General features: G+C 36.2%; 2 protein-coding genes across 2 annotated transcripts; one reads left to right on the top strand and one right to left on the bottom strand.

Moving 5' to 3' along the window:
• Positions 1-2,189: 2,189 nt before the first annotated feature.
• On the bottom strand, positions 2,190-8,728 carry THAP5 (THAP domain containing 5). The gene is made up of 3 exons (XM_047849556.1): positions 8,518-8,728; positions 4,826-5,018; positions 2,190-4,337 (listed from the first exon to the last, which is right to left on the bottom strand). Exons 1-3 carry the CDS (start codon positions 8,595-8,597, stop codon positions 3,429-3,431), a joined length of 1,182 nt encoding a protein of 393 aa, XP_047705512.1. The 5' UTR covers positions 8,598-8,728; the 3' UTR covers positions 2,190-3,428.
• A 140-nt stretch (positions 8,729-8,868) lies between these two features.
• On the top strand, positions 8,869-13,486 carry DNAJB9 (DnaJ heat shock protein family (Hsp40) member B9). The gene is made up of 3 exons (XM_047849558.1): positions 8,869-9,131; positions 10,775-11,001; positions 11,984-13,486. Exons 2-3 carry the CDS (start codon positions 10,785-10,787, stop codon positions 12,433-12,435), a joined length of 669 nt encoding a protein of 222 aa, XP_047705514.1. The 5' UTR covers positions 8,869-9,131; positions 10,775-10,784; the 3' UTR covers positions 12,436-13,486.
• Positions 13,487-14,185: the final 699 nt, after the last annotated feature.

The following is a 14,185-nucleotide window of genomic DNA, read 5'->3' on the forward strand; positions in this document are numbered from 1 at the left end:
AGAATCACTACTGAAGTGACTTAGCTGGACCCAGCTGGAACTCCCAATGTGAAATCTTGTTTCATAATCATGAGTTTGTCAAATTCCCAAGAGAAAACTAAAGGGTGTAAGTTTGGTTGCCACAGTTCTGGGAACTGAATATATGATAGAGGCTAGGTTGGAGCTCACTATTCAGCTTTCACTTAATGATACAAACTTTCACTATAAACTTTCACTTAATACCTCTTTTTCAGTACGGTATAGGGATACCCATGATCTTTTCTGAAGAATTTGTTTTGTCCTCTCCAGAGGACTTGCAAACCTTTGAGTTTAGGAAAGGGACACCTGCCAAGCTGTGTGAGGACTACTGCTTGTTAATATCAATTCTATTCTTTTAAAAAAACATGTCCTCACACCTCTTCCTCCAATTCCAGAGATACCTGTTGACTCTAATTACTGTCTTTCAGGACTCTGTGATACAAACTGAGTTGCTTTTTGGCTTCTTCACATTTTCTAGAGCCTCTCCATGTGGCTTTGGCTTTTCCAGTATGGCATCAGGGTAATCACACATTTTAGAGGGCATCTAGCATTCGAAGAGATACTGTTCCAAAGAAGTAAAAGCTGCCAACCCAATTAAGGGTTAAGTTTGGAACTGGCTGCATCGCTTTCACTGTATTCTATTGGTCAAAGCATTCACATAGCCCACCAGATTAAGAAAGGTAGAGAAATAAATTTCACCTCTTGATAAGAGAGTGGTAAGGTCACAGTGTAGGAAAGAATATAGAATGAGATATATTCTATAGCCATACTTGGACTTACTTCCTTTTTAATTATATAGGATAGAAAACAGAAAATATTTGAGTGGGGATAGTCTACCACACACACACACACAATTCAGAGATGGCATAGCAGATAATTGGTAAACTGTATTGTCCACTGGAGACATGGAATGTTTCAACGATTATGTAAAGATCTATAACTTTCCCTAAACATTCTAAGGTATCAAGGACCCATCCTGTTAAGAAGGTTCTTGATTTTAAGTGACAAGAATCAAGTAGGCAAATTCAAAATGTTCATCCAAACATTGAGTGAATATTACATTGTCAAAGAAATAAGTGATTAATGAAAATTCTGCTTTATAAAGCTTGCAATCTGGTCAAAAAAACAGCCATAAATATCATGAAGTAAAAAAGTATACAGCAAATGATGTTATGGTGTTATAAAATGAAGCCCCGTAGGAGCAGAGAGAAAACAATTTTGACTGGAAAAAAGGAGATGGAATTCAACCAAACTGCAATTTTGACTGGTTAAATTTCAGGAAGAAAGTCACCTCTATATTTGGAAAATGCTAAATAAGTAGTGCAGCTAGAACACATGATGAAGCCAATCACATAGGATCACATATAGTAACAAGTTTGGTTTTATTCTGTAGGTATTCAAGAGTAATTTCAGATTTCTGAGTTGGGAAAGTTAAGTAGTGGGTGGATGCTATAGTTAGATCTATAGTTGAAGTAAAAAGCTGACAGAATCCACAATGATATGGAAGGGATTAAAAATATGGCAAGATTAGCTAAGAGATTGCTATAATAATGCAATTAAGAAATAAAATTCATCAGAATCCCCAAATATATTTAGAAGTTAACAGGTTGGAAACATCCCGAATTGAATATAGGCAGGCCAAGAAAATATCTTAAATATTTATAATTTATTAAATTTAAAGAAATACAATGAGTTTAAATTATTCCTGAGTAAACTACTTCAAACAAATGGAAAATAACTACAATATACACAGTTAAAAACAGAGCTGAAACATTACTTCATAATGACTTATCAAGGTTATTTACATCTATACTATTTTTATTAAAGAACTGTAAAAATGAAATATAAGAATACTTAAAGGTAACAATATTAATTCTACCAATTATCTGCACACAATTTATGAAAAAATTTAAAGTTTTTTCTTTTTTTCTCCCATGATCATATAAGGACATGTCTAAATCAACTTTTTGTATTTAGCAGACACATATTTATATAATACCAATTAACTTTATCAGCTTAAAAAAACTAAAATGTGGCCAAAAACAATCACCGTGAATTTACAAAACAATTAGTATACTATTTGCTGTGCAGTCAACTAATATTTATTGAGCACCTCCTATCTTCCAGGACCAAAAACATGCTACCTCAAGAATTCTCAAAATCTTTCTTGAAGGTAAGTAATAGTATTTTTTATTTAAAAAAAAAAAAAGATGAAAAAAATATGAATCACACTGATCAGAACTTGCTCAATACCACCATCAGTAACATATTTTAATTATATGAAGTGACAATTTTACAAGATCTTTTTTGTTTTCACATTTCTGTTGTTCCCATTAAGTCTTTGCTTTCACATTTTAAAAAATTCATATGGATATAAGCAGTATTTTTATTTATATCACCATTTCTCTCCTACTTGCCTAAGAACATCACCAAATATCTATAATTTCTTATGTATTTTAATAAAATATATGTAAGTGGGCATGTAGAATATTAAGTACTACTCTATCATTCTGGAATTTAAAAATGACAAAAGCACACATTTTTTAAAGTTACACATTAAACAGATAAAAGGTATGATTTCTAAAATAAAGTAATATATAGATTTTTAAAAATTAACCTCATTAAAACTTTGGTTTGCAAATTATAACCTTAAATACAGAATGTTAAGATTAAGTGACTCTGTATTATGATGGTCAGCTACATGTACGGTACTGAAATACATGTTCTTTCAAGTTTAATGTACCTCTTCTATGAACTGGCTGAAGGATGGCTATTTTAGTTCAAGTGGATAAAATTATAAAAAGAGTACCTTCCTTTGTTACTACAGATTACTATATAGTCAAAACATCACACACCACAGAATTTTGAGGATAATCTAATAGTTAATAACATCAAATGCTAGCCAATATCTATTATTATGTATTTATTACCTTATAGAAAATTTGTTCTATTAGAAGTACCTGAATAGAAAGGAAAAGAACTATAAACAGACCAGATTTAGGAAGTGCCCTTATTTTACAGATTACAGACTGAGATTCAATAGTAACTTGCCCAAGTCATAAGCTAATGGTAGAACCAGGACTGATACCTGAGTCTATTTCTCTTCTGGATCCCTTTCACCATATCCATGCTCTCCCATTTTATGAACCATATTACCATATTATTTATTCACTCTATTTTAACTTTAATTTAGAAGATTACCAAATAGTGAAACTTTTTCTCTACAGCCCAACAACTCTCTAGTTTTTCCCAAAAATGAACATTATAAGAACAGGATACAGTTCATAATATTAGAACACTTAGCTTCATTAAGATGAGAACTTTATACAGGAAAAGTTCACTTTACATATAATTTGGTTTGGCTGCAAAAAGCTTATATAAAAGTCACAGCTTTAAAACCTCTTAACACTCTATATCATAGTAACTTCATATGTTGTGAAGTGGTTTTCTATAATCTTGACATTTTCTTCAGATAGCCAGTTTTCTTGTTTTAGCTGCCTTATAAGAGCTTCCAAAGACTTCAATCTTCCAAGAGTCTGTTGTTCTTGTAGCTCAAGAAGAGTTATTTTTGAATGTAGTTTAGAGACTTTCTGCCAGAGATGTTCCTTATTTATATCTTGTCTGCAGTAAGAATGTTCAATTTGTAAAACTTCTGTCTCATAGTCTACATCCTTATATAAGGAGTCTTCAACGTCTAGATCTTCCATTTCCACAGTTTCTTTTTGAGCAGGTACAAAAGAATCAATCGTAGGTTTGGAATTTTCTGTGGGTACAAAAATGGCAATAACAGATTCTTTATTTGTATTTAATTCTTCAACTGTTTGAGTAATTGTGCTGAATAAGAATGGACTTTCCTGTGCTGACTTTATTTCCACAGAATTATTTGTAAAGTTTGCATTAGCAAGATGATTCGTAGTGATTTCGAGTACTTCTTGGGTTTCCAAAGATGGTTGAATATCTTCTGAATTTGAAGTTGTCAAAGTAATAGTTGTAGAATTGAGATTCTCAAAAGATGTGTGAAAACCACCTATGTTTTGGGTAACTGATGTTTCCCAGGTAGATGCTGGTTTTCCAATATCTTGTTTAATCAGATTAAGAGTTAATATGTTATTTTGTATACCTTCTGTTTTTGCAGCTGGTGGCTTCACCAAGGTAGAAGAGTTAAGTAATTCTGTGTGTTCAGGGAGAATATCTGTATTAACTGTATTTTTCTTTAGCTCATTTGATGCAAATGATTCTTGTGACTTGGCTTTTAGGCATACTTCTTTCTCATCATCTAATTTTTTCTTCTGAGATATTTTTTTGGAAGGGTCTTTTTCCTAGAAAATAATATTTTCAAATTCTAAAGATGTCCTCACTAACCTTATTCTCTTATTAGTCAGTGCTGAATATTTAATTATAAATTGGCCAAGCAAATTTATACAGTTAAAAAAAGTTCTAAGCATATAACAACTCAAATTACTTCAAAGTGTTTTTTTATAAAGTATTAAGCGCATTCAATATATGATGGAAATATTTCAGATCACTCAAAGACCAGTAACAAAATCTTAGATCACTATCTTATGTCAATAACTTAATGATTTATGCACATGTTATCTTTGGTTCTTAAGGTATGCTTCACAATGGTTTAATTTTTTTTTTAATTATCATACTTTTAGTAAAAGCATAAATTAGTTCTTCCTTTTTCTCAAGTATCTGTTTCCCCAGCAGTTATCTTTCCCTCTCCCTCCCTTAACCTCATTACCTGCGACCCTGCAACCTACCACCCTGCATTATCCCCCTCTCCCTTATGCTCTGCCTCCAATACCTGATTATCTTCAGGCAAAGAAAATATTGTTGGAATTGCAGTTTGTTTCAAATATCGAATACCCCATCTGATGTCAAGAGAGTCAGGAGTAAAATGGTCACTACACAGGAACTGGTATTTACTGGGAACCCATGAATCACGTTTCATATTCTTTAACCATTTTTCAAGTCTTTCTTTGTCATGTAGAGGAAACCTGAAATTAAAAAAGGAAAACTTTGCTATATTTTTACAATTTTGCCAAGTTCCAGGACTGCATACATAGGGTAACCTATGCACTGAGTGCTGCAAAAGCAAGGCAACAGTCCCTACCATGTAAGAGCATCTTTGGGATAATTACTACATCCCCTCTCGAGGAAAGATGAGTAAGCTCTAAGACATGTAGCCAAAGCTTTTGAGAAGACTGGCTGGTAAAACAGAACTCAGAGTCTCTTCAAGTAAAATATGTGTGTTCCAACAAAGGATAAAATCTACTCATATTTTCTGTGGATTATATTATATTTTTATTTTGTTTTATATTTTGCCTAGAACTGGGAAAGAGCTTGGCATAAACTACAAAGTCCTATTCAAATGTATTCTATACTGATACTATATACTAATAAGTCAAATGGTGTCTTTTCTATATTTCAAGGAAGTATTAAACTTTAGGCCCTTATTAATACTAATATTTTTTTTAAAAGTTAGTTCAAGTAAGTGATTTAGTTGACAATGAATACTATATTTTATAAAAGTACTAATATTCCATGACCTTTACCAGAATCAGCCTCAAATCTATCCATACATAATTTAGTCTACTATTTCTAAACTTATATGACCGATAAACTGAGAACCCTAAAATTCAAGTTATGAAAGAAAACTGACACAAGAACTAAAAATGTTGTAAAGAACAGACTCATATTTTATAACATGAAATTGAAATCAAAGAGAAAAGACAGAGAAAAGTAAGACAGTTCTTTTTGTGCTGTTCCTGGGCTGAAAATAACCTCTATTTAGAGTTGGTGCTAACATAATGAAATGTGTTATAGGCAAAATTAGGCTAATGACAGAATCTGAGAGAAAACTTTTCCTACCAATCTAAATAGGTTTCAGTTAAACTCCATTAAACAAGAGTTAACAGTAATTCATATTTCAATGATTTTATGAGAAGTCTAAATTCTTATTTTTAAAAAATAGTAACGACATAAGGTTTCTTATATAGAAAGCAGCAATTATACATTCCCTCTCAATCCCAACCATTTAGGTTATGCTTTGTAATAGCATGCCTCCCCCGCACCCCTGCAAATATTGATAACTTTATAAGATGCTAAGGAGGGGTGCCTGGTGGCTCAGTCGGTTGAGCATCCGACTTCGGCTCAGGTCACGATCTTGCAGTTGACGAGTTCGAGCCTGGCGTCGGGCTCTGTGCTGACACCTCAGAACCTGGAGCCTGCTTTGGATTCTGTGTCTCCCTCTCTCTCTGCCCCTCCCCCACTCATGTTCTGTCTCTCTCTGTCTCAAAAATAAAGATAAACTTTAAAATAAAAAATTTTTTAGAAGATGCTCAGGAAAAGGAGTCTGGGTACTTTGTAGGAAATAATTTTTAACCCAGATACCCTTATATGGAATAATCAGATGATCTACCTTTGTAAGTTCTTACCATAGATACAATATTCATACATGGTTTGAAAACCTTTTAACCTTGCATGTATCAGTAATTTAGGTTGTAAGTATAACACACATAACCAGAAAAGACATTTAAAGGCAAAAATGATTTTCTTTTCAGAAGACCTAAATTCTGTTAGCCATAGGTAAGTTCATACTTTTTCTGCTACATCTAAAAAGGGAATATGCCTTTTACAATATTTTTAAACGTCATTTTATGTATAAGCACGCTGTTTGCAGATTATTTCTATTGTACCTATACTAAGTTACCAAACTAAATAAATAAATAATTAAAAAAAAATCAGTTTGTGCATATCCTCATTAGTAACTGGACTGCAATACTTTCTCAGCAGGTAAATCTCTAAGAAATCTCCTGGAATAGGTTTCCTGAACAACTTCGTATCTTTACAGTGTGGTTCAATTTGCTCAGTAATTTTGTTTCAATGCCGTATTAATCCCCCAAAAAGTATAAAATAATCACAGTATAAACTGAATATTATATACATATGTAAACTGAATTATCAAATTAGTATACAGTAGAGCTTATTACAGTGTTAGCATTAACAAATTCAATTTTTCAAGTTTGGTGCTATTAGGGGACTAAAACTAATTCAATTTTTATTTTTCAGACTACATATGGAAATAAAAAACATAAAAAACCCACTTTCAGTAAATTCATAATTGGAGAAAAAAATCTTTACAACTGACCTCCTCTGGCATTATTATTTTTCCCTCCTTAAAAAGAGTAACTATGGAAAGATTAACTTAAAAGAATTTGGAGTCTGGCATTATTCCCCCTATATCCAAGGCCAAATAAATCTGGGAAATATGAGGCTAAATCAAGTTTAACATGATTTTTTGCTACAAACCTTCTCAGAGCCACAGCTATTGATAACTAACAATTCCTCTCAAAAATCACTCTGCATCTTGTGGGCTATGGGTGGGAGACAATCCTGGAAATATTGCCATATGTAAGTTATCTTGGGTTACCAGGTTGGTTTTTTTTTTTTGTTTTTTTTTTTCCATTAGTTAAGATCATGGAAAGCAACTGTATCCACGAACACAGAGTTTCTGGTTTAAAGTAAAACAGGCTTCAAAAAATAGCTGGTGAAAATCTACAAGAGTAAAAGACGACCAGGTTAGAGCTAAATGAATTATTTTTACAAACAAGAAAAAAAGGAAACAGAATATTGCAAATATGTTGATTCTCACATATATTAAGCACGTACTGACTGTCAACTGCAGCTTTACCTATTTACACACAAAGTGTGAAGTAGGTACAATTAATAACTCCACGGGTGAGAGATCTCAGGCACAGAGAGTTCAAACTTTGCAGAAGGTCATTCAGCTACAGAGTAGTGGAGCCAGGTTGTGAACCTACTAAGTCTGGCTTTGGAGCTTGGACTCCGGGTTACTACTGCTTCCCTCGTCTTCCGAATAAAAATGAACACTTCTGTGGGTTCACGGAAATATTTCGTGGCAGTAGTAGTTTGGAACAACACTTAGCCTGTTGTCTGTACAAATAGTCTATAGAGCCCTGAGCAGGGCACAGGTTGTAATCCTGGCTTTGTCACAGAACTTTCAAGGTAACCTACTTTCTGAAGGGCCTTAGTTTCGTCGGGAGAAGACGGACTTAAGAACATCTATGCAACCTAACTCACAGAAGGTGTAAATTAACTGTGAATGCAACGTCCCACTTGGCGGGTTTGATGTGTGCCTTAAGTGGTGGTTAACGTCGTACAATAAAATGAGATCAGGTGAGGTGGGGAAACGCTCGGAAATCCACGGAGCACCGCCCAAACTCTACTGTTTTAGGGGGCTATTTAACACCCAAAAAGGCCCCTATATGCCTCGCCACCAGCCCAGTGTCCTAGCCCAGGGCATTTCTAGGTAAACTCAACTCGACCCTTAACATCCTCCTCCCGCGCAGTGAAGAGCCACGCCCGGAGAGCCGAGGACGAATTTCCAGATAACCCCAAACCGTGGCTTCAACGGCTACAGGACAGTGGCCCAAAGACAAGGCGTCTGACGCTTCTGCTCGAAGGACAACTTACGGATAAAAACTCAGCTTCCGGTCCTTACTGTTTCGTCCCCGACGGTTCTTACAGCAAATCGCTGCGCAATAGCGAGGCATCGCTCGGGTGCGGCCCAGAAGGCCCAGGCCGACGAGGGGGCGCTGGCGAAACCTCCTGGCCAAGGTGGGGCCGCAAGTCCAGGCCGTCCGAGGCCACCGCGCCTGCGCCGGAATAGGCCGAGAGGAAAGACGCTGCAAAAGTCGACTCACTTCCGCTTCTTCAGGCTTCAGCAGGGCCCTTTCGGGAGGTTGGGGCCGGAAGTGACGCACCGGCTGAGCGGCAACAACAGTTTTCCACGTGCGCGTAGGGCGCCAGGGTCAGGTGGGGAAGCGGGAGCCAATAGGGAAGCGTTTCGTGTAGGTCTTCTGAGGTGGCGGCGCCAGCAGCGGCCGCCGGCCAGTAGGGAGCGGGCTGAGAGGGGTCGCGGCGGCGGCGGCAGGCGGAGCGTTAGGTCGGTGTGCAACCGGCAGTGGGGCGCCCGCCGGCTAGGGGAGGCCGTGGAGACCTGGGCGAAGGGCCGGGCCGAGCAGCTGTGTGGAGCCGGTCGTCAGTCTCCCGGCGCCTCTGCTCTGTTGAGCAGCAGCAGTCGGAGGGTGAGGATGTGGGGAGAGGCCGGGAGGTCGCGGGGAGGGGTGTTTAGAGTGTCCCCAGGGCTTCGGCCGGTCTTTGTAGACTGACCTCTCGGTGGTCGCCACGGTCGTCGCAAGCGCTTCAGGCTGCCTGGTGTTCTTGAGGACGAGGAAAAAGGAGATGACCGAACCACAGAATAGGGCGTTTTGTGTTTTGGGTTGGCCGCTGGCTTTTTCGGGCGTCGGACAGCTCCTCCCAGGGCTGGCCTCCGGGCCGCGGACAGCCGCGAGGGCGGTGCCTGGCCAGACCGGACGCGTATGGGGTCGTCTTGGGGTAAGGGCTGGACAGTGCAGCCCAACCGGCCACCGGCTCTGGGGAGTAAGGCCCAGGCTGCTGTCCGATGGGTCCCTCTTGGGAAGAAGTCAGTATAATACAAAAGTCGGTCTCCTAAAAAAGTGTCAGATACTAAACTGTGGAGTAACCTTCATTAAACCAGTAATATGTGCCTCCCTGTCAGTTTCAGACCCACCCTTTGACTAGGGAAGTACCTGCAGTCTTTGTGGCGTCCCCAGTACTCCCTCTGCGTTCTTTAGACGGTCGTACTTGATCCTCGGTGCCCGTGACTATGAGTAACTCTCTGGAAAGGAGGAATCCATCTGCTAATTACGCTCAGAAAATGCCACAGGAGAGAAAGGCAGGCAGTTTCCACAAACCGTATTGTCTTTCGTCAGCCTTGTAATGTCATCATAGGTTATTAAGAACTCCTGTAGTAGAGTTCAAAAAACAGGATCTCATTCGTTTTGAATCCCAAGTCATTAAATCTATACTACCCAGAATTCTACGTTGAATTCTAATGTAAAACTTCTTTAAGGTTAGAGAGATATTTTAATGACTACTGAGAAGTTTGAAAATAACTAGCTTATCCAAAGTAACGACTATGACAGTTCATTTTTCTGGTAGCCTTAGGAGAAATGTTAAATTCTGTTAATTACAAGTTTTTAACAAAAGCCATTTATCCATTTTTCTGTTAAATATTTGGGATGTTACAATTAAAAAATAATTACATTCTACTGTATTGTCAATACTATTATGATGAGATTTTCTATTTGCAATACTTGGCTCACCTTGCCAAAACGAAGGCTGAAGTTGGTACATATTCTTAGGAAGGGAAGATTATCAATTCAGACCTACTGGGCTGTTTACCTTGGTAATGTACTTTTTCTGTGAAGTTAAATACTTTTATTTTTAATCCTTTTAGAATATGAATTTTTGAAAGGGAAATTGACATCCTTTGAAAAATTATTTGGATTTCCCACCCTTTTTACAATGTTTGCAAATGATGAATCTTCAATATTAACTGGCAAAAATCAGTTATTGAGTATTTTTGTGTCTACTCTGTGTATGACCAGAGTATTAGTGGAAAGATAAAGCAAAGAAGATTTTTTTCCCACTTTGGTTGAATTATATTTGCCTTCAAGAAGATTACAACCAATGTAGGGGTAATAAAGCCTGTAAAATGAAATAACATGGAAACAAGTACAAGATACTATATGCTTAACAATTTTAATACTGCAGGAAGTATAGCTTGTATCCTAAAAGTTCACTGGGCTTCTTTTTAAAAAATCTTAACGCTAGCTCCATGGATAATTTTTTTTTTCTTTTTTAGGATATTAAAAATGGCTACTCCCCAGTCAGTTTTCGTCTTTGCAATCTGCATTTTAATGATAACGGAATTAATTTTGGCCTCCAAAAGTTACTATGATATCTTAGGTGTGCCAAAATCAGCATCAGAGCGCCAAATCAAGAAAGCTTTTCACAAGTTGGCCATGAAGTACCATCCTGACAAAAATAAGAGCCCTGATGCTGAAGCAAAATTCAGAGAGATTGCAGAAGGTAAGTAAATGACTGTCTCTGAGGTCTCACAGATATTAACTAGTAAAGGAGAATGATAGCCAAGAAGTGTATGTATCTGGAGATACTGTGGAGGTGGGTGGCAGAGAGGGATCTACATTTAAATAAAGGGAGATTCTTGAGACTATTTTCTTATGATAAATACTTTGATTCCTGGATGGATGGATAAATGGTAGTATGCATTTTTATTGACATATAGATCTTAAAATGTTGATAATGTATTACTTCTTTCTTTTATTGTTTATGAAGTAGCTTATTGTTTACATGTTACAAGGAATTTTAGGTTCCCAAAACTTATAAGCTAACCTATGAAACATGGTTTTTACTAAGTATGGAGATTAAATATAAAAATATGAAGTATAAAAAGTTTAAATAGACTTTGAAATGTGGGGTTTTTCTTCATCTATGTTTAAAAACGACATTTGTCTTTAAAGAAAAAGTATGAAACAAATTTTAGCTTAAGACTAGCCCTGAAACAAGTTGCACTGAGCATATGGTAATTAATGGTGGATGGGGGTAATTGAATAGAGAGTTGGAGTTAAACATTGACTTCAACTAGTAAGGAAGTGAGAAATCTTAATTCTTCTAAATGTAACTAATTAAAGTTATATTGAGCCATTAAGTTATTTAATACAAGAATAGTTTTACCCAAATAATATGAAAAATAACTAATTGTTACCCATATGCTTACCTTTAAGTAATGGTAGCATTCATTTAACAAATATTGATTGGATATTTATTGGGGGCAGGCATATGCTAACGGCCGATACTGTACAGTGAACAAGACAAAGGCCCTGCCTACTGTAACTTTCATTTTACCTTTTTCCTACATTTATAATGTTTTGGTTTTATTGATGGTATGATATTCTTCCCTAAAATAGAGAATTGAATTCACTTATTTGAAGAGGTTGGGTTATATGTAATTTTGATTACCTTCAGTTACTAATATTTTTATTTCCTTCAGCATATGAAACACTCTCAGATGCTAACAGGCGAAAAGAGTATGATACACTTGGACACAGTGCTTTTACTAATGGTAAAGGACAAAGAGGTAACGGAAGCCCTTTTGAGCAATCATTTAACTTTAATTTTGATGACTTATTTAAAGACTTTGGATTTTTTGGTCAAAACCAAAACACTCGGTCCAAGAAGCATTTTGAAAATCACTTCCAGACACGCCAGGATGGTTCCAGTAGACAAAGACATCATTTCCAGGAGTTTTCTTTTGGAGGTGGACTGTTTGATGACATGTTTGAAGATATGGAGAAAATGTTTTCTTTTAGTGGTTTTGACACCACCAATCGGCACACAGTACAGACTGAAAATAGATTCCATGGATCTAGCAAGCACTGCAGGACTGTCACACAACGAAGAGGAAATATGGTTACTACATACACTGACTGTTCAGGACAGTAGTTCACTGTTTGTCCTCACTAAATCCAACTAGTTGACTCTTCTTCAATATCTTTGATGCAAAACAGTTTTCTGTGAACTATTTTGACAAGTGCATGATTTCACTTAACTTGATATAGATATTAAATGTATTTAAATGGTTTTTGAAAATTCAGCAACATTCATGTAGAGAAATAGATAATTATTAATTTTCCTGATTAGGAAACATTCTTTTTTAAAAAAACAAAAGATATTATAATTCTGCCTGGTCTTTTTTTCTCTACTTGGCCCTTGGGCTTACTTGCGTGGCCAGTTTTATTACCAAGAAAAGATTGAGTTCACCTGATACGTATTTCAAAGTTAAACTTTAAAACTTACTGTAGATTTAAATTTGTGAACTTCAGTGGTTTTTGCAGTGAAACCTTTGCTAATTTAAAGTTGCATGCTCTGCAGCATCTCTGATTTGGGTTGCTAAATGTACATGAAACTGTAATTGAGTCACTCAACAAAGGATAATAGTATCTTTCCACTGAAAGCTTCAGAAAGTCACAGTTTAATATTTACCACAGAACCATACCTTTCTGTAGTAAAATTGGAGTAAGGGAAATGATTGTATTGCTTATAGCCATTTAGGCTGAAAGACAGTTGAAAACTTTTGAAATATTGCCAAGACATTGTTACATGTTTGGTCCCTGGCTAATGATTTTGTAGTGTTGAAATCATAGCTTATTTACACATCTTTTCACATTTCTCTTAGTCGTTGGCGCTCTAGGTCTTCTATGAATTTATGTATCTCTTGTGTGTGGTTCCTCTTCTTTGCACTCATCTTTATCTAGAGATTGACTAATACCTCATTCTGTTTATACAAACAGCCAGTAATTTCAGTGCAAACTTATTATGTGCAATATTTTTAAATCCTAAGAAATGTGTGCTTTTGTTTTCATTTGACTTCTTTAGTTCTGCACTTTTTGCATTCTACTCCATATGAGTATTAATCCTATGGATACATTAAAACTAGTAAATGTCTCATAAAACCTTGTGTGTGAGTGAGAGAAATATAATATTTACAATATGACGTCAGTTGTCATTGTTAAAAGTTTATTCTGTAGTCTGGAGCTATGGAGGATATATAAACAATGGGGCTTCTTATGCTGACCATAGACCATATTCCAGAAGTTATTTTTGACCTGAAACCCTGAAAAACTCTTACTTTCTTATCATCCTTCCCTCACAAGTTTTTGTAGTTTAAAGATTGTGTTAATTATGATTTTGATGTATTTGCTTGCTAGGAGCAAGTATTCTTTCCTCTTAGGCCTGATTGGGAAAAAGAGATTTTACATAAAGGTATATTTGTTAATAATCATCTTTAATTTTCAAACTGAAGAAAATGAAATTATTCTATTAATTTATGAATCTTAATTATTTCCTGGAAGATATACCTACTACTTTTTTTTTTAATGTTTATTAGTTTTTGAGAGAGAGCAGGGGGTGGGGCAGAGAAGGAGGAAGAGAGAACGGGAGCATTGACAGCTCCGAGACCCATGCTGGGCTCAATCTCATGAACCTCAGGAACCGTGAGATCATGACCCAAGCTGAAATCAAGAGTTGGTGGCTTAACTGACTAAGCTACCCAAGTGCCCCATCTACCTCTTTTGCTTGATAAGAAAATGGCCATACCTTGAATTTTGGTCTGAGGATTATCTGTAGCCTTTGAACAGAACAAATGCAGCAAAAAGCAAAAACAAAAAACCTCAAACAGGATTAACTTTACATT

This window comes from Prionailurus viverrinus, chromosome A2, assembly GCF_022837055.1.
Source record: "Prionailurus viverrinus isolate Anna chromosome A2, UM_Priviv_1.0, whole genome shotgun sequence".
Lineage (NCBI taxonomy): Eukaryota > Metazoa > Chordata > Mammalia > Carnivora > Felidae > Prionailurus > Prionailurus viverrinus.